Raw genomic sequence first — 18,693 nt, 5'->3', positions numbered from 1 at the left:
TTACAGCCACAAAATGCCTGTTGTTAAGTGAAACATTGGCTTAGTGAGTTTTGCCCTCCCTGTTACCACCGTTCTGGCCTCCGTTGTTAAGCGAATCGCTGCAGTGGATGACTTACTAACCCGGTTGTCAAGTGAACCGGGCTTCCCCGTGGACTTCGCTCGTCAGAAGGTCGCAAAAGCGGATTACGTGACCCCCCCCGGGACACGGCGACCGTCGTAAGTCTGAACTAGGTGCCTGAATTTTGATCACGTGACGTGAGAATGCGGGAAAGGTCATAAACGGTGCCAAGTCCCTTTTTTCCGGGCCGTCGTAACTTTGAGCGGTCACTAAATGAACGGTCATACGTCGAGGACTCCCTGCCTGTAAAGTCATTTGTAAACCTCATGGGCGTCTGTGGGATAACAGTACACGTTTATTCAAGCGCATGTTTAAAGGGGAAACACAAACACCGGCGGCTGTTACTCCAGGAGTTCTTTACTCCTTGAGTAACCTACTATTCACTTCCACGCAGTCTCCGGGAACGAGTTGAGTTCTTCGACGTGTTGTACAACAGCCCCGGAAGGCAGCGTGTAGGAAAAGCGTAGCCTCATCCGGAGAGGGATCTGGGTTCAAGAAACAAGAAAAGAGAGATAACGTCCCAACTTCGCACTAACTACGTGCTTGGAGGTTCCCAGATTCCAGCGGAATCCAGCGGATTCCAGCGGAAGGAAAAGCAATATATTGTATGTTGTACAGATAGCGGCCAATTAAAATTATGACGAACCTCTCCAAGGTAATTTATGCCCAGATTCGAACTTACACAATAGCCAAGTTTCCCCCTCCACGATTGTGTGATTGCATTTTGGGTGCCTGCCAATGCATCCGTTTGTGTCCCACGGATGTGTCCCATGGATGACTGCAAAGTAGGGTTAGCACCCTATCATCTTCATTTAACGACCCCATAATCCCTTGCGGGGTGGAGTCTGGGCAACGGAATGGAGCTAGGGAAGTGGTTTTTTTTATTGGCCGGATGCCCTTCCTGTTGCCGACGCGGAGTTTTGTTCAGCAGATATATTCTCAGCGTGCCCAGAGAGAGAAATATCTGCCTCTACCCAGGATCGAACTCGCAGCCTCCTGATTGTGTGAGGCGAGAGCCGCACCTCTAGGCCACCGCACCGCTCCTTCTGTTTGCACACTATATATACTATATAATCAACTCCTTATAGATATACTTTATACATTACATATACTACATAATGTTTTTTATACTGTATATATAATTCCACCCAAAACGCTCCCACCATCACTGACAGGGAAAGCTTCCTCCCTTCTAATCCTGATGATGTCACCTAGTTGGGTCATGAAACGTCTGCAAGCAAACGACCAAGCTCAGAGATCACCAAGGACCCCACAGTCGTCCTCCTCTTTCTCCTCCTCCTCCTCTTTTCCGCTAAGCCCCCTTCCTCAAGGACCCCACAGATCAGGGGTGAAATGCTCCCGGTTCGGACCGGATCGCCCAATCCGGTAGCGATAGCGGAGGATGGTTCAGAGAACCGGTGGCAAAAATCCCTGCGCCCCGCCCCCTCACACCCAGATGAGCCGCACGATCATCAGGGGCTTTTTTTTTTTTACTTTTAAAAGCATTTTTTCTACAACCTCTTCCGATGAAAAAATGCTTTTAAAAGTTTAAAAATAAAAAGCCTCTGATGATTGCGCGGCTCAGCTGGGCTCATCAGAGGCTTTTCAAAGCATTTTTTTCTGCAACCTCTTCAGCCGAAGAGGTGGTAAAAAAAATGCTTTGAAAAGTCTCTGACGATCCCAGCTGAGTTGCCTGATCGGCAGAGAGGCATTTTTTAAAAAGCCTCTCCGACGATCCCAGCTGAGTTGCCTGATCGGCAGAGAGGCATTTTTTAAAAAGCCTCTCCGATGATCCCAACTGAGTTGCCTGATCGCCAGAGAGGCATTTTTTTTAAAAAGCCTCTCCGACGATCCCAGCTGAGTTGCCTGATCGGCAGAGAGGCATTTTTTTAAAAGCCTCTCCGACGATCCCAGCTGAGTTGCCTAATCGGCAGAGAGGTATTTTTTTAAAAAGCCTCTCCGACGATCCCAACTGCGTTGCCTGATCGGCAGAGGCTTTTCAAAGCATTCGAAAAAATGCTTGGAAAAGTTAAAAAAAAAAAAAAAAGTTGGCCACACCCACCCAGTCACATTACCCACCACCAAGCCACGCCCACAGAACCGGTAGTAACAAATTTTACATTTCACCCCTGCCACAGATACAAGAACAGCTAAGCCCTCTGATCGACGGGAAAGATCAGGAAACGCCATCTCATGGAGCTGGCCTACCCTGGAGTTGTTTGCAAGATATTGCCGGAACGGAAAGCTCCGGAAATGTCCTTTTGCGTGTCTCCAAAAACTGGTAACCAGCTTCGCCTCCCAATCCAAGTTAGAAAGAGGATCAAAAAAAAAAAAAAACCCTGGGGAGAATCTGCCTTTAATCCACTTGCTGATCAGAGTGGAGCTAAAATACCCGGAGAACCACTTTACCGGATACTTAAGTCCTTTTCCTTTGCGGGAAACCTGGCTAATAAATCTCGGGGACCATCTAGCTTTTTTTTTGGGAGGACTTTGACGGCTCTGGTCCTCTTGGCTATCATGTGAGAAGACAGAGGAAAGGATGGTGGGGTGTGTGGATTGAAGCAGATCTCTCGATGGGATCACGGTGGATTTGCGGAGTTGATGTCAGGTCCTCTCCTGGTCCTTACCTGTTTGGGGTTCAACACTCGGATGATCTGAGTGATGGGGGGCCCTCCCTGGCTTGGGACTGTAGAGCTGCTGGGGGCCGAAAGGTCCACCTGGAAGGACTGGAAGGAGGACGAGAAAAAGGACAAGCCACATGGGAGACGATGGGGTGGGGGTGGGGAGAGGAAGTAGAGATGGAGAGGATGTTATCTTATTCAGAAATAAAGAAAGTATTTAATATTACACATCGTCCCTGCAGCCAGATTGGCGCTCGCCCAATATTGGAAAACTGACCAACTGCCAATTGATAATCCAAAAAAAATCTATAATTGCGCGGAAATGGACAAACTAACGTTTGAAATGAAGGACAAGGTAGACTCAAAATGTTATATAGCGTGGAATAGGTGGTGTGATTGCATGACGCGCAGAAATGAGAGCAAATGAAAACTTTTGTATGATAATAATTATCATACCGCCCAGAGTCCCTCGGGAGTTGGGCGGCATAGAAATATGATAAATTAAATTAAATTAAATTAAATTAAATTAAATTAAATTAAATTAAATTAAATTAAATTAAATTAAATTAAATTAAATTAAATTAAATTAAATAATTAAATTTAAATAAAATAAAATAAAATTATTAAATTAAATTAAATTAAATTAAATTAAATTATTAAATTAAATTAAATTAAATTAAATTAAATTAAATTAAAAAATTAAATTAAATTAAATTAAATTAAATTAAATTAAAAAATATGCACCGTTAATAAAATAATGGACCTGTCACCCAAAGTCACTTTTTCTTTTTAATGTATTGTCGTTTGTATTAATATATATATATATATATCTTGTATATACGTAGTATAGTATTTTACTTTTATATGTTTAATAAAGTTTTGTTTTTAAAACCAAAAAAAAAAAAAGATGGAGAGGAAGACGAGAGAGAATGAAAGGGAGGAAGAAGAGAAGGAGGAGAAGAGGGAGAGGCGAAGGAGGGAAGAAAAGGGAGAGAAGAAGCGAAGGAGACGAGAAGAAGGAGAGGACGAAGGGGAGGGGAAAAAAAGAAGAGGATGAGCGGGAAGGGAGGAGGAATTGAAGGAAGGAGGAAGAAAAGAGCAGAGAGAGGTGAAGGAAAAGATGGAAGAAGAGGAAGAAGAGGCAGAGGAGAAGGAGAGGATGAGGTGAAGAGAGAGGGAGGAGGAAGCAGAGGAAGAGAAGGAGAGATTTGGAGGGAAGGGGAAAAAAAAGAAGAGGCGGAGGAGGAGAGGGAGGAGAAGGCAGTTGTAAGTGAACAGAAAATGCTCAAGATGAGAATCACGGTGAGACCCAAATCTAACCAACAAAAAAAACCCCATGTTTCTTTCTTCCTCCTCCTTTTCTTCTTCTCGTTCTTCCTCTTCCTCCCCGATTTCCCCTCCTCCTCCTATTGAAAAAAAGAAAAAAAAAACCCATCCTATGGAGCCCAACTCAGGGCATCTCACCTTGGGCACAGCCACTTGCATGGAGAAGTTCTCCACGTCTCCAGAATTGGTGTTGGTCATCGTGGCCGTGATCAGCAGCAACGTGGGTTCCCCCGGAGTCCGGCTCATCGAAAACTCCACCAGCAACCCGTTTTGTTTGTAAACCTCCATGCGGGAGGGAACGGCCTCTGCGGAAAACACGGTTAGTTTAAAAAAAAAAAAAAAAACCGTTGCTCTTATCCAAAGAGATGAATTTTGGGACTTGCCCAGCCGTGAGTCGTAAGTCGCTTGTTTCAATAACTTCCAAAGGTCACTAAACGAAAGGACTACCTGCAATTGTGTCGTTCCGAAAGGATCTTCTCCCGACCTTCCATTTTAACCCCCCGGATGTCTCCTGTCGCTGCTATTTGATGGGATCAAAATTCTCGTTTTCCTGAGTTTTCATCTCACAATTCATCGAATTGTGCAGGAAATCCCTTCTCTCTAGAGTGCAGTTTTGTTGTGACTCCGACCCCCGAGGCCAACTTATTGGAGGGAGAAGGCCCCGATCATGAAGGAGAGGAGTTGGCCAGGCCTCCCTCTCCAGGACTCTCCTCTCTGGCAATGCCTCAGGTGTCTCCCGAAGGAGAAGAGATTGGCCAGGAGCCAGGTATCTCCTCACAGTCGGACAGTGATGGAGATAAGTCTTGGCTGGATCCACACCAGCGTCGGAGAGACAGGTGCACGCAGCAGAAAAGGAGGCGTGCCAGAGATTAAGCTGAGTCACTGGACCACACCCCACAGGGGATAAAAGGGGGTGAGGTGGCCATTCAGACTCTGTGACGGACAAAACAAACTACTAGCGAGTCACATTGTATCTTTGGAAACAACGTTATCTGCCTTGGATTTAATATGGACTGGACTTGACAATTCTTGAACTGTGTGTATCTTGTTTGGGTTTATCTGTCGGGGGAACAACCCCTCCCTCTATGAGTAAAGTTCTTGGCAAGCAGCTACTGGGTTGCTGCCAATCCTCTTTATCGAAAGAATTTGTTGTCTGCCAATTTTATTTAACCCCTGGCTATCTGTTTGTGTGTGTGTGTGAGACGGGGACAGAACAAGTTTGGCGTCAGAAGTAAAGATGAGAAGGCTTTCATACAATCACACGAATTACCGTCCTTGACTTACGACGGTAGTCCCCGATTTACGACTTGGTGACCATCCAAAATTAGATAGACGAAAAAGGGACTTGACCACAATATCCCGACGGTCCAAATTCAGAGGCTTGGCAACTTGATTCATATTTATGACCGTCGCCGCGTCCCAGCGTCATGTGATTCGCTTTTGCGACCTTCTGACCAGCAAAGTCAACGGGGAAGCCAGATTCGCTTAACAATTCTGTGTTACAAAACTTGTCGACTGCAGTGATACACCGAACAACGGACAGGTGGTACAATGGGGTGGAACTCACTGAACAACTGTCTCGCTTGGCGACAGAAATGTTGGTCATAAATCGAGGACTAGCTGAATAGGTTATCGAACCAAGAGGTTCAACAGTTTTAAACGGGAAGGAACCAGAGGTGGGATTCAACCGGTTCAGACCGGTTCAGGCGAACTGCTTGTTAAAATTCTACCCAGTTCGGTGAACTGGTTAATCCCACCACTGGCCAGCCCCACCCCTGCCTGTTTTTCAGGCTGTTTTTCAGCCATTTCCGGGCCGTTTTTTCAAAAACTGGGCGGGGCCAGCCAGTGGTGGGATTAATCCGAACCAGTCAGAATTGCTGAATCTGAACCTCTTTGAGGCGAGTGGCTGGGAGGCAGGGCTGGGTGTGATGAGTGATGTTGAGTTGGCCACACCCACCCAGTCACATGATCACCCGGCCACGCCTACCCAGCCAGACAACCGGTGGTTAAATTATTTAAAATCCCAATTTAAATCCCACCACTGGAAGGAACCTTTGGCTGAATAGATCCCTCTCATTCTACCTGAAGGCTTTAGATCTTGAAGCAAGCCGAGAAGAGATCCTGTTCCCGCATGGGCTGGATTTGATGGAGCAGGAGATGTATCTACAGGGTCTCCAAGGAGGTCCAAGAGATCGAAGACCTAGATAGAGAAAGACAAAAAGAACAGAGTTGGAAGGGATCTTAAAAGGTCAACTAGTCCAACCCCCTGTTCAAGCAGGAGACTACGCCATTCCGGATAAATGGCTGTCCAATCTCTTCCTAGAAAACTCCCTTGTTGGCGATGAACAGTCTTTCCTTGAGAAGGCCAAAGGGGAAATAATGTTAATTTCTGAGCAAACCACGATTCGTGGTCAGGATTTGTGACAGTTGTTCTGGTAGGGGAGAGGGTGGAATCACAGCTTTTTGGTGGCCTCAAAATCCACTACTTCTGCTGGATGCGTAGAAGAAAAAGAACTGGGTCGAACAGGGTTTCCCAAAACCTTGGTAACTTATAAGAAGTGTGGACTTCAACTCCCAGAATTCCCCATGCTGGCTGAGGAATTCTGGGATTTGAAGTCCACCCCGTTTGCTCCGGTCAACCAAGGAAGAGATTTTGTTAAAAGCATATTTAGCAAAGGCTCCAAACCGCAGCTCTTTAGGTAGTCCTCGACTTACAACTACAACTGAGTTCCAAAATGTCTGTCGTTAAGTGAGACATGTTGAGTTTTCCCCCATTTTACGACCTTTGGTGCCACCGTGGCTAAGTGAATCACTGGGGTCGATAAGTTAGTAACATGGTAGTTAAGTGAATCTGACTTTATTATTATTATTATTATTTATTTAATTTATATACCACCCTACTCCCGAAGGACTCAGGGCAGTGAACAGCCAAACAGTAAAAATACATAGATACAAAATTTAAAAACAAAGTAAAATCGAATTAAACAAATTTGGCCCAAACAAATTAAAACTCCAATCATTTAAAAAACCAATTAAAATTTGCGTAATTTTTTGCTTGTCACTGATTTCTGACTTTGCTTGTCAGAAGGTCGCAAAAGGGGATCATGTGACCCTGGGACACTGCGACCGTCATAACTACGAGTCACCTGACTTGGGGGGGTGCTACAACCGTCGTGTCAAAAACAGTCGTAAGTCACTTTTTTCCTTGCCGTCGTAACTTGGAACCGTCACTAAATGAACTGATGTAAATCGAGGACTGTCTGTATCTTCCTGGTTGTACTTTACAAAAGGACTTCAATTTAATTTTGGCTGGTAATCAAGAGGCAAGAGAAATGGGGTTTAAAATTAAATCCCTTCTACCAATAATCAGATTTATACTGTATTAAGCGGCTTTTAAGGATTTGATGGCCTCTGCTGCCCCCTACTGCCCAAAATTAGGCACTGCATCTCCCACCTGGTTAGGTTCTGGGGGTTTTGGATCGGTGGATGGCTCCCCCTGCAGGACGATTGGGGTAACAATCTCATTTCCATTCTGGTCTGTTTCCTGGTTTTCCTTGCCATCCCCAAATTTCTCCACCACCGGCATCTTTTCCAGTATGGAGGCTCTGGAAAAGGAAGGAAAAACAGAATGCCTGAAAAAAATGTCATTTTTTTCAGCCTGCAAGGCACCCCGGGGGAGGGGGGAGGAGGAGGAGGAGGATGGTGCAAACAAATGAGTTGAATGGCAGAATAACAGAGTTGAGAGGGTCCCTAGAGGTCTTCTAGTCCAGCCCGCTGCTGGAGGTTTGATTCTAGATCTTTCTCTGCTGACCTCAATATGAACCTATGGTGCGATGTTTCCCAACCTTGGCAGCTTTAAGATGGGTTGGACTTCAACTCCCAGAATTCCCCAGCCCAAGCAAAATTCCATGAGGCAAAAGAATACTCTTTGCTGGCTGGGGAATTCTGGGAGTTGAAGTCTACCGGGCTTAAAGTTGCCAAGATTGGAGATCCACTGCTCTATAACAGTTGGGTACTTTAAGATGGGTTGGACTTCAACTCCCAGAATTCCCCAGCCCAAGCAAAATTCCATGAGGCAAAAGAATACTCTTTGCTGGCTGGGGAATTCTGGGAGTTGAAGTCCGCCAGGCTTGAGGCCCTTGCTCTAGAGCAGTGTTTCTCAACCTTGGGTACTTTTAAGATGGGTGGACTTCAACTCCCAGAATTCTCCAGCAAGTATTTGTGGACTTCAACTCCCAGAATTCTCCAGCCTGCCTTACACAGCTGGGGAATTCTGGGAGTTGAAGTCCACCCATCTTGAAGTAAACCGAAGAATTCTAGTCTTACTCAAATTCAAAGCATTCGCAGAAAAATTAAATTTCCCCGCTGATTTCAACGGAAGGGATCCATCTTTTTTAAATGGGGAATTCAGTCTTTTGAATGGAGAACCGTCTTTTTAAAACTGAGTCCAACGCCTGCGAAGCCGTGGGGGTTTCTGGGAGTTGAAGTCCACACATTTTTCTCAACTTTGCCAAGGTTGAGAAACACTGAACTAAACAAAATGGAACCAAAACCCAGAATGTAAAATCAAGTAAAACATTTTTAAAAACCCATTCTTTATCGACTATATTACAAACTGCAATCCAGCAGACTCTTTTCCATGGCCCCCCCAGTTGAGGTCGGGAGCTACACCGAGGGTTTGAGGGAATTGGGCTGATTTAAAAACGATCCAAGTTTCTCGTCCTCATTGTGTCTGCTGCTTTGGTTCGGCAGAGATTTCAGGACAAAAGAGGGTAAAGGGATCAGGAAGAAATGAAATAAGACTTAATGATGTAAAACTATCAAAGCCCTCTTTTCCTTTTATGCATGCACACAGGTTTCCACCCAACACCCCCCCCCCGGACAATAAGGACTAGTAACTTAGAGATTTGTTTGACCCTGCACTAAGAATCATTAGATGTGGAGCAGAGATGGGATTCTCATACTGTTACAACCGGTTCGTCCAGCACCGGAAACGTGAGCACACATGTGCTATCCGTGCATGCGTGCGACGTCAAACAACACGGCAATTCATGTGTGTGCACCGTCCACACATGCGTGCGATGTCAAACAACACGGCAATTCACTCAGCACATGCATACAGCATCAAAAACACAGTGATATAGGATGGGATTGCGCCTGGTTGAGTGGGCAGGCCCACCCACAGGTCGCCCCTACCGATTCGCCCGAACCGGCTGAATACCATCTCTGACATGGAGCTCTGAGCTTTTGATGGACTAGACCGGCTAACAAGTACCTGAGGTGATCGTATTTTCGGAAAAGGGTGTTGTATTCCACGGCTCTCTGTTGTAGTTCCACATCATGGCAGCTACAATAAATCGAAACCAAACTCCGAATCCGGCTTTGAATCGGAGAAGAGGAGAGGGGGAAAAAAAATGAGAGAAAAGGAAGTTACTATCTCATTTCTATTCCTTTTGATACGTCATCCCCCTAAAGGCCTACTTCCCGGCAGTTTGCAGGTAGTCCTCGACTTACGACCACAATTGAAAACCGGTATTTTGGTCGCTAAGTGATGTGGTCATTAAGTGAGCGAGCACGTGACCAATTTTTACAACCCTTGATAGCGTGGTCGTTAAGCGAATCCGGCTTCCCTCGCTTGTCTGGGAAAGTGACAAATTGCAGTCATGTGACCGCAGGACATTGTAACCGTCGTAAAGGAGAGTCAGTTGCCAAGCAGCTGAAATACAGTCATGTGACCATGGGCGTGGGGATGTATGCAGCCATTGGAATGCCAAAAAACAGGTCTTAAGTAAACTTTGAAGAGTTCCGTTGTAACTTTGAATGATTACCGGTCGTAAGTCAAGGACTGCCTGTATTTATCAGGGTCTGTTATTTTCCGGGAAAAGGCAAATTTCATCACAACTTTAAACCCACTTTCAAAACGTGGTTTTTAACCAGTCCCCAATTTTCAATTCACAATGCAGTTCTCTGCAAGCGTTACAGCTTTTGGCTTTGAGTCCCATAATCCCCTGCCAGCTGGGGATTATGGGAGTTTGGTGTTTCCCATTCTGAGCCAGAAAAGGTGGACAACGGTATGGTAAAATGTTTTATCCCACTGACAGCCGGGAAGCTGACGCTGCAGTTCCGCCAGCTGCCCACATGGTGGCGCTCTCACCTGAGAGAAAGGGTGTTATGTCGCCCTCTAGTGTCCGAGGAGAGAAAACTCACATTTTCTGTCCCAAGATGAAAATATTGTACAGGTAGTCCTTGACTTATGAACGGTTACTCAGTGACCATTCAATTTTTATCAACGGACTTCCCAAATGGTACTTAATACCCACCCCCAAAGTTTTGAACAATTGTGGTGGTTACTTAAGGACCAGGTCAGTCACTTAACAACCTTAGTGCTCACTTCATGACAGTCGCAAAAAGGTCATAAAATCAGGTCAGTCATGTGGACGACCCATTTTACGACCGTCACAACTTACAACCACAATAAGCAGATTCCATTAAGTGAGCCATCACGTGAGCACACAACAAGGAACCCACAAAACTGCACACTGGGTTTGATTGGACAATGCATTTTACCAAAAAAACCCCAAGGAATCGGAATCAATGTTCGGAATCAATGATAGGATAATTTTTTCCCCACGCTCACTTAATGTCAGCGTCCTGGAGGCGCGTCCCGAGCTTCATGAGGGCGGTGAGGGCGTAGGCCCGGGTGGAGGGCAGGGACAGATGTGACTGGAGGACACGTTCCAGCAAGCTCAGCATGTCCTCGGCGTCCACCTGAGAAGATAAAAAATGAGGACACCGCGCGACGAGGATCAACAGCTACTAAGATTGTCGGCCGAGCAGGCCCAAAAACAACCAGGGAAATAATTGAAGCCTGGGAAACAAGCCCCTCGTGAATCAACAGGAGTGCTGATTTATGCCGAGTTTATCAAGTTCTTAGGAGCAGGGGTGGGATTCTACCAGTTCGGGCAAACCGGTAGTTCCGATGATCAGCTGGGAGCGAACCGGTTTGTCCAAACGATCAGATAGGCCAGCCGCCTGCCGGCGCTATTTTCCTACCTTCTCTGCTGATTTCGTGCAGTAGAGCAGATTGCCGCGCGAATCAGCTGTGTTACTCCTCCGAAGAAACCAGAAAGTGAAGATTTCTTCAAACTGCGCATGTGTGCTCAGCGTGCTTGCATGCGCAAATCGCACAATCACCGAACCGGTGATAAACCGGAAGGATCCCACCACTGCTTAGGAGGGAGGGCTCGTCAACACAAGGAAACAATATGCAACGACGTACTAGCCGGCCATCAACACCAACACAATCTACACACAACAGGCACCATATAAATACCACACACAGAACAGGCCAAAATTCCCTGAGGATGGGCTCCGGCACGCCGCGTCTGAAAGCTCGGAAGACAAAACCTCTGGTCCCGGTAACTGACCCAGGTTAGATCCGGCAACATTATCCTGGGACACTTATATCCGCCTTCATTGCTGAGGATCAACTTCCCCATCGCGGACCTTGTTGTGGCCCGCCGGTGGCCAGCGGAGCTGGCAGCAGAGTCGGACAGTGAGGAGGTTGGGAAGGAATATGGGCTAGTTCTGGGGGCTAGGGAAAGCTCGGATGAGGGCTCTGCGTCGGAGGCAGAGAGGGAGCTAGACAGCAGTGAGGCAGAGGAACAGTTGGAGCCTGTTCCCAGTGCACGCATGCGCAGAGCTGCCAGAAGACAAGAACAACTCAGAAAGCGACCTGGGAGTAAAGCCACACCTTGGCGGTGATTGGCCCCTCCCATAGGAAACAATAGAGGAGCGAACGGGGAGGGGAACAATTTTTTCGTTCCGTGACTCTGAGAGACTCTGTGCCAAGTTTGGCCTTGTACTGCGTTTGGAAACTAGTTACGTGGCAGCTTGCCAAGCGAGATAAGGTCTGTGTTGATAAGTATTCCTTTGAAAAACTGCTTGGACAGGCCTTGCTGACTGTGAATGAAAGGATTTCACAGTCAGGTAAATAAAAGAGGTTTTGTCGAGACCAAGACTCTGCTTCCTGCTTTTTAAGGGAGCCTAGCTCCAAACAGATCTTCACGGATGGATTTCGGAGACCTTACCTGCTGCGGCTCCACCTCATCGCAATTCCCGTCGAGAAGGAAGTGTCCGTATTCGCCAAGGCACCAGGTGGCCACTTGGACCAAGGGTTGCTGCGATGGGACACAAACAAAGTGCTAATACACCACATCCACGTAGTCCCCGATTTACGACCGTTCGTTTAGCTCAAAAAAGTGACTTGTCACGAACCAGTCCTTGCACTTATGACCGTAACAGTGTCCCTGCAGCCATGTGATTGCAACCTGGTGTGTATTTGTGGCGTCCCGTGGTTTACGTGGTCATCTTTTTCACTTAACGACCATGTGATTTTCACTTAATGATACTTAATTTTCACTTAATTTTCATCTTTTTCACTTAATGACCATGTGATTTTCTTAACGACAATGGTGAAAAGGTCATAAAATTGGATGTGTTCACATGTTGGAGCCTGCTAGTGATGGCTGTAAGTTAAGACAGCCATAAAATGGGTCATCCACACGACATATCCAATTTGATGACCTTTTTTGCGACTCTCATTAAGTGACCGTTGTGGTTGTTAAGTGACTGCTATGGTCCTTCAGCGACCACGATGGTCGTTATTCGAAGCAGGGTGTAAGTATCCTGGGGAGCTCTGTTGTTAACATTAAACAATCGCTAAGCGATGACTCATAAATCCTGGATTATCTATATAATATTTACTTTTCATCCTGGGCCAAAAACTGAGTGGTGCGTGGCCTAGAGGTGGAGATCTTGCCTCACAATCAGGAGGATGTGAGTTCGATCCTAGGTAGAGGCAGATATTTCTTTCTCTGGACACAATCTGCTGAACAAAACTCCACATTGGCAACAGGAAGAGCATCCGGCCAGTAAACACTCAGCTTCCTTCAGTTGCCCAGACTCCACCCCGCAAGAGATTATGGAGCCGTTAAAAGAAGATGATCCTGGGCCGAAACATGTTGAGTTTTCTCTCCTCTGACACTAGAGGGCGCCATAACCCACTTTCTCTCAGGCTGAAACACCACCGTGTGGTCAACGGGTGGAACTGCAGCTTCAGCTTTGCAGCTTTCAGAGGGATAACCCCCTTTTTGAGATGCGATATATTGTTCTTAGGCTGGTTTAGGGTTCAATCTTGGGCCCCCCGACTTCCCACGATAGATCAGGAATGTGCTAATCCCTCCCCCGCTTTCTGTTCTGAAATGATCCCCACCACAATCGGTGGGATCTGCTCCGTGCAAGGCCTGCTCCGGTCTGCAACTTAATGTTCCCTCTGCTTCATGCAAAACCCTCAACGTAATTTTTTAAGGCCGGAGAAAATGCCTAATATTTCTCTACCGATTCTGAATGTGCCACACGTAAGCAAAACCAGAAGAGAGCCATTGTCTGAGTCTGCATCTTTGCAAGCAATTAAATCTGAAGCTTTAAAGCCCTTCGTAAAATATTGATATCCTGAGCTCCTTTTATCCTGCAGCAGGGGGCACCTGAGGTCAAATAAGTCAAAATGGCAGCCGGAAGCACACGATTCAGCCCATATTCACCGCTTCAATCTCCTTTCCTGGACTGAACCGTTAACTGAAAACTAGAGCGGTGAATATGTCAATCACCATGATTCTAACCAAAATATTAATAATACCAATGCCGATATCAAAATATCAAAACCATTCGTTTAGTGACCATTCAAAGTTACTGCAGCACTGAAAAAAGTGACTTATGACTTAGGATTCAGCCGGTTTGGACCGGTTTGGATGCTAATTTTACATCTGGTTCGCTGAACCAGATGCTGCAATGACTGGCTGGCTCCGCCCAACAAACCCTGCCCTTCCAGGAGTCTCCACACGGCCCGTTTGGGATGCCAGGAAAGTGCAAGGCCCACGCGGAGGCTCGGGGAGGGTGAAAAAAGGGCCTATCAGAAGTTCGGAAAGGAAGTCCAGAGGGCCTCCGCAGCCTCGGGATGCCATTTTTGTCCTCCCTGAGGCTCAAGGAAAGCCTCCAGAGCTTGGGGAGGGCAAAAATGCCTCCCACCCCGCCGTGGTACAGGAGGCTGAGTAGGCCACACCCGCCATGGCCACGCCCACCCAGCAACTGGGCAGAGAACCGGTTGCTAAAATTTTCGAATCCCACCCCTGCTTATGACCGTTTTTGACAACGACGCCGGAGCACGCCATGGTCACGTGATCAAAAATTGAGACATTTGGCCATTGACTCATATTTATGACAGGCGCAATGTCCCGTGATCCCCTTTGGCGACTCTTCGGACGAGCTACGCCAATGGGGGAGCCCGATTGCCTTAACGACCGAGCAAATAATTTAATCATGGCTACAATTCACTTGGCAGTTGTGGCAAGAAAGGGCAGAAAACAGAACCAATCTCACTTCACAATGGTCTCGCCGAGCAACAGGAATTTGGGGCCCAATTGTGGTCGTAAATCGAAGACTAACTGTAGTCATTCTTTTTTTTTTTTCCTCATAAATCTTGGCTGCTGGATCCGTTTAGGCCAGGGGTGTCAAACTGGATCAGCACTGTAGTTGTTGTCTGTGGGCTGGCCAGGTGGGGCAGATTGGATGGACGCCTCCTGCAGCACCCTACCGGCCAAAAATGGGGTACGGGGTACTGTGGGCGACCCCCCCCCCCCGTTGCTCCATTTTCAGCCTTCACAGCTTCCTGCAGCATCCTGCTGGCCAAAACGTGCACCGTTGAGGCTGAAAATGGGCCCCGGGGGGGGGCACCCGTGGTCTCACCGTACCCCATTTTAGCCATCCAGGTGGTACTGAAGGCCATCCAGGCAGGGGTGAAATGCTCCTGGTTCGGACCGGATCGCCCGATCCGGTAGCGATGGCGGTGGGTGGTTCGGGGAACCGGTAGCAAAAATCCTGCCCCCCCACCCCCCGCCCAGCTGAGCCGCGCAATCATCAGAGTTTTTTTTTTATTATTATTTTTAAAAGCATTTTTTCTACAACCTCTTCAGCTGAAAAAATGCTTTTAAAAGAAAAAAAAGCCTCTGACGATCAGGCACTCATCTGGGATCGTCAGAGGCTTTTTTTTTTCTTTTAAAAGCATTGTTTGTACAACTTCTTCGGCTGAAGAGATTGGAAAAAAATGCTTTTAAAAGCCTCTGACGATCAGGCAACTCAGCTGGGATCGTCAGAGGCTTTTAAAAGCATTTTTTTTCCAACCTCTTCGGCCGAAGTTGTACAAAAAATGGTTTTAAAAGTTTTTTTAAAAAGTTGGCCACACCCACCCAGTTACATTACCCCCGCCCCCCCCCCCCACCAAGCCACGGCCACAGAACCGGTAGTAACAAATTTTACATTTCACCACTGCATCCAGTCTGAAAGCGGGCCCCCGGGCCCCGTTTTCGCTAGCAGAGCCATTGCCGGCCAGTCTTTTACTGTTTAACACACCTGGTTTAGGCCTTAGGATCGTGATGGCGAACCTATGGCACACGTGCCAGAAGTGGCACGCGGAACCATCTCTCCGGGCACGCCAGCCGTTGCCCATTGCTCTTCCGGTTTGTGGTGCGCATTAGTGGTGGGGTTCTACCGGTTTGGTCCGGTTCGGCAGTGCGGATTGCCATGTCTCAGCTGTTCCATAATACACTACATTTGCATGAAGCGAACCGGTGGTAACACGGGTTGAAACCCACCACTGGTGCACATACACGCCAGGGAACTGTTCTTCCGGTTTCCGGCGCTCCCCGCGCGCATGCGTGCTCCCGTTTAGGCACTTGGTGCCAAAAAGATTTGCCCACACTGCCTTAGGACATCATGCAAATGCTGAAATAGACACATACCTGAGAGATATCTTGGCTCACTGCACCGTACAGCTGATGCACAGCATAACTATGAAGCTCCTTTGCACCTCCAATCAGGTGGATGAGGTTGGGGACGGCGTCATCCCGGATGTAGGAGCCCGCCTGCCGAAGAGGAACCGGGAAGGTGACGTTTGTACTCCGTTGACGGGATCCTCTTCACTTACTCTGACTTTACTCACTCTTACCCCCCCCCAGAAGGAGCGAAAGGAAGATCCATAAGAAAATCTCCCCTGCCTGCACTACCAAACGCAATCTCTAGAGGGCAGCAGCAGATTAAGGTTTTCGGCGTCTCTCTGCTGCCACCTAGTGGACACCAAGGGATCCTATCACCAATCCTCGCTCTCACCATAATCAGAATCTGGAGAATGGTATCGATGTGCCACCGTTTGTTGGGCGCGAAACTATGGAAGGGAGTCAAAAGGTAAAAGAGAGCTCGTAAGATTCGTGCAGAGCTGGATATGTTCGTCCTGCTCTCTATCGCCCTCTTGCGGGCAATGGTGGAATGACTCACTTCTCGGCAGCCAGGAACAATCCGGAAGCGCACTCCGACTTCAGATCCGGTGTGCTGCTTTCCATGAAGGCCAGCAATTCCTTTGTGGTTGTGCGAATGTTAGAGTGGTTGATCAGGGATAAACTCAGCTGGAGGGCTCTCCTACAGAGAGAGAAAAAATAATCAGAAATACGGTTTTCTATTTATCAAAATTAGAACATTCTTCCATCTTCAGGCCTTCAGCTCACCTCTTCACCGTCGAGTCGGGATCCGTCAGACAACCGAGGATGGTGGATCGGTGCCTCTGGACAGGGTTGTTTTCCGTTTGCAACAATTTCTGGAGCGACGTGAGGGCGACGTATCTAAACATCCCATCGATTAAAATATTAATTGGATCCAGCGGAATTCAATCTTGTCTGCTCTGCTGCCCCCTGGGGGAATTCTGGGTGAAAAATGCCCATTTAGGCTAAAATGGATTTGCTTAACAACCGTGGTGTTTGCTTAACGACAGCCATATGTCAGGTTTCGAGGTCGTCTCAAATAAATTGCATTTCAAACAAAGTCTTTGAAGAAAACTCCCATTTATTCAGCACGACATTCAAAGTCCGACTCATTGTAGCCAACACTGACTTCCAGACCCAAAACCCTCCCTTTCCGTTCCCCACTCCCCTGCACTCATTGGCCATCTTCCAAGTCACTCTACCCCTATCTACTGCTCCAACTCAAAGGAATTTCCCCCCTCCCATCCCATCTCCTAGGGAATATTATCTCCAGGGAAAATAAGTAAGTGAAAAGTCAAACGTCCCTTTCCAGACGCCTCCGCTCCTCCTTCTTATGTCAGCACTAGAGTAAAGGCAGCTTGAAGTGCTGACACCATATTTGTTTAAATAACAAGCAAAGTCAACAGCGGGAGCCAGATTTGCTTAATGACTGCGTGACTCACTTAACGACGAGGGGAAAAAGGGGTTATCAAATGAGGCGCAGCTCAATTGACTTGCCTAGCTTAGCGATGGAAACCCAGGTCCCGATTGTCGTTGTAAGTCGAGGAATATCTGGACTTTGTCCGCATGACAAAGGGGGTGGGGCTTCAGATAGTCCCACCCACTCTTTCAAAAGCCAATGACTGTTTACTTTGTTTAATGTTTAATTCTAACAATGTTTAATTTTTATTTTATTAGGTTCCCATAACATAGGAAACTGTGTTTTGTTAACTCAAGGATCTAAAGTGCTGAGTAAACAGCCACTGTGGGTTTTTTCTCTTTTGTCTAATCTTCCTTTCTCCCTTCTCCTTCCTTCGCTCCCTTCCTTCCTTCCTTCCTTTCCACCCTCCATCCATTTCCTTATTTCCTTCCTTCCTTTCCTTCCTTCCTTCCCTCTCTCCCTCCCTTTCTTGTTTCCTTCCTTTCTCCTTCCCTCTCTCCCTTTCCTTTCTAAATTCCTTGCTTTCTTTCTTTACTCCCTCCCTCTACTCCCTCCCTTTCTTCTTTCCTTCCTTCCTCCTCCTCCCTCCTGCCCTCTCCTTCCTTCCTTCTCTGCCTTCTTCACTCACATTTTTCCTTCCTTCCTTCCCTCCCTCCCTTTCCTTCCTTCCTTCCTTCCTTCCCTCCCTTTCTTCCTAACTCCATTCCTTCCCTCCCTCCCTCTCCCTCCCTTTCTTGTTTCCTTCCTTCTCCTTCCCTCCCTCCCTCTCTTCCCTTCCTAAATTCCTTGTTTTCTTTCTTTCCTCCCTCTATTTCCTTCCTTTCTTCTTTCCTTCCTTCCTTCCTCCTCCTTCCCTCTCCTTCCTTCCTTCTCTGCCTTCTTCACTCACATTCTTCCTTTCTTCCATCTCTGACTTCTTCATTCCCATCCTTCCTTCCTTCCTTCTCTGCCTTCTTCACTCACATTCTTCCTTCCCTTCCTTCCTTGTCTTCCTTCTTCACTCATTCTTCCTTCCTTTTCTCCTTCCTTCCTTCCTTCTTTCTCTGCCTTCTTCACTCACATTCTTTCTTCCTTCCTTGTCTGCCTTCTTCACACACATTCTTCCTTCCTTTTTCCTTCCTTCCTTCCTTCTTTCTCTGACTTCTTCACTCACATCCTTCCTTCCTTCCTTCCTTCCTTCCTTCCTTCCTTCCTTCCTTCCTTCCTTCCTTCCTTCCTTCCTTCTTTTCCTTCCTCCTCTCTCCCTCCCTTCTTTTCTTTTCATTTTTTTGCTGGGAAAATATTCCAATTTTTTCAACGAAACACCAAATTTGAAGAACACACAAGAGGGTGTTTGAGGGT

General features: G+C 47.0%; 1 protein-coding gene across 1 annotated transcript in view; it reads right to left on the bottom strand.

Moving 5' to 3' along the window:
* Window positions 1-395: 395 nt before the first annotated feature.
* AP1G2 (adaptor related protein complex 1 subunit gamma 2) overlaps window positions 396-18,693 on the bottom strand; it is a 34,952-nt gene continuing 16,654 nt past the window's right edge. Inside the window, exons 11-22 of the mRNA XM_034406317.3 lie at window positions 16,680-16,793; window positions 16,453-16,593; window positions 16,288-16,342; window positions 15,921-16,043; window positions 12,156-12,245; window positions 10,703-10,833; window positions 9,341-9,445; window positions 7,520-7,670; window positions 6,148-6,265; window positions 4,204-4,370; window positions 2,746-2,844; window positions 396-603 (exon numbers count right to left, since the gene is read on the bottom strand). Of these exons, the coding sequence (XP_034262208.2) occupies window positions 499-603; window positions 2,746-2,844; window positions 4,204-4,370; window positions 6,148-6,265; window positions 7,520-7,670; window positions 9,341-9,445; window positions 10,703-10,833; window positions 12,156-12,245; window positions 15,921-16,043; window positions 16,288-16,342; window positions 16,453-16,593; window positions 16,680-16,793 (1,399 nt within the window). The 3' untranslated portion in view covers window positions 396-498. The remainder of the gene's footprint in view (window positions 604-2,745; window positions 2,845-4,203; window positions 4,371-6,147; window positions 6,266-7,519; window positions 7,671-9,340; window positions 9,446-10,702; window positions 10,834-12,155; window positions 12,246-15,920; window positions 16,044-16,287; window positions 16,343-16,452; window positions 16,594-16,679; window positions 16,794-18,693) is intronic.

Source organism: Pantherophis guttatus, chromosome 4, assembly GCF_059756535.1.
Source record: "Pantherophis guttatus breed Tessera chromosome 4, ASM5975653v1, whole genome shotgun sequence".
In the NCBI taxonomy this organism is placed as follows: Eukaryota; Metazoa; Chordata; class Lepidosauria; order Squamata; family Colubridae; genus Pantherophis; species Pantherophis guttatus.
The sequence above is the reverse complement of the archived record's forward strand: the minus strand, read 5'-3'. Positions and strand labels throughout refer to the sequence as shown.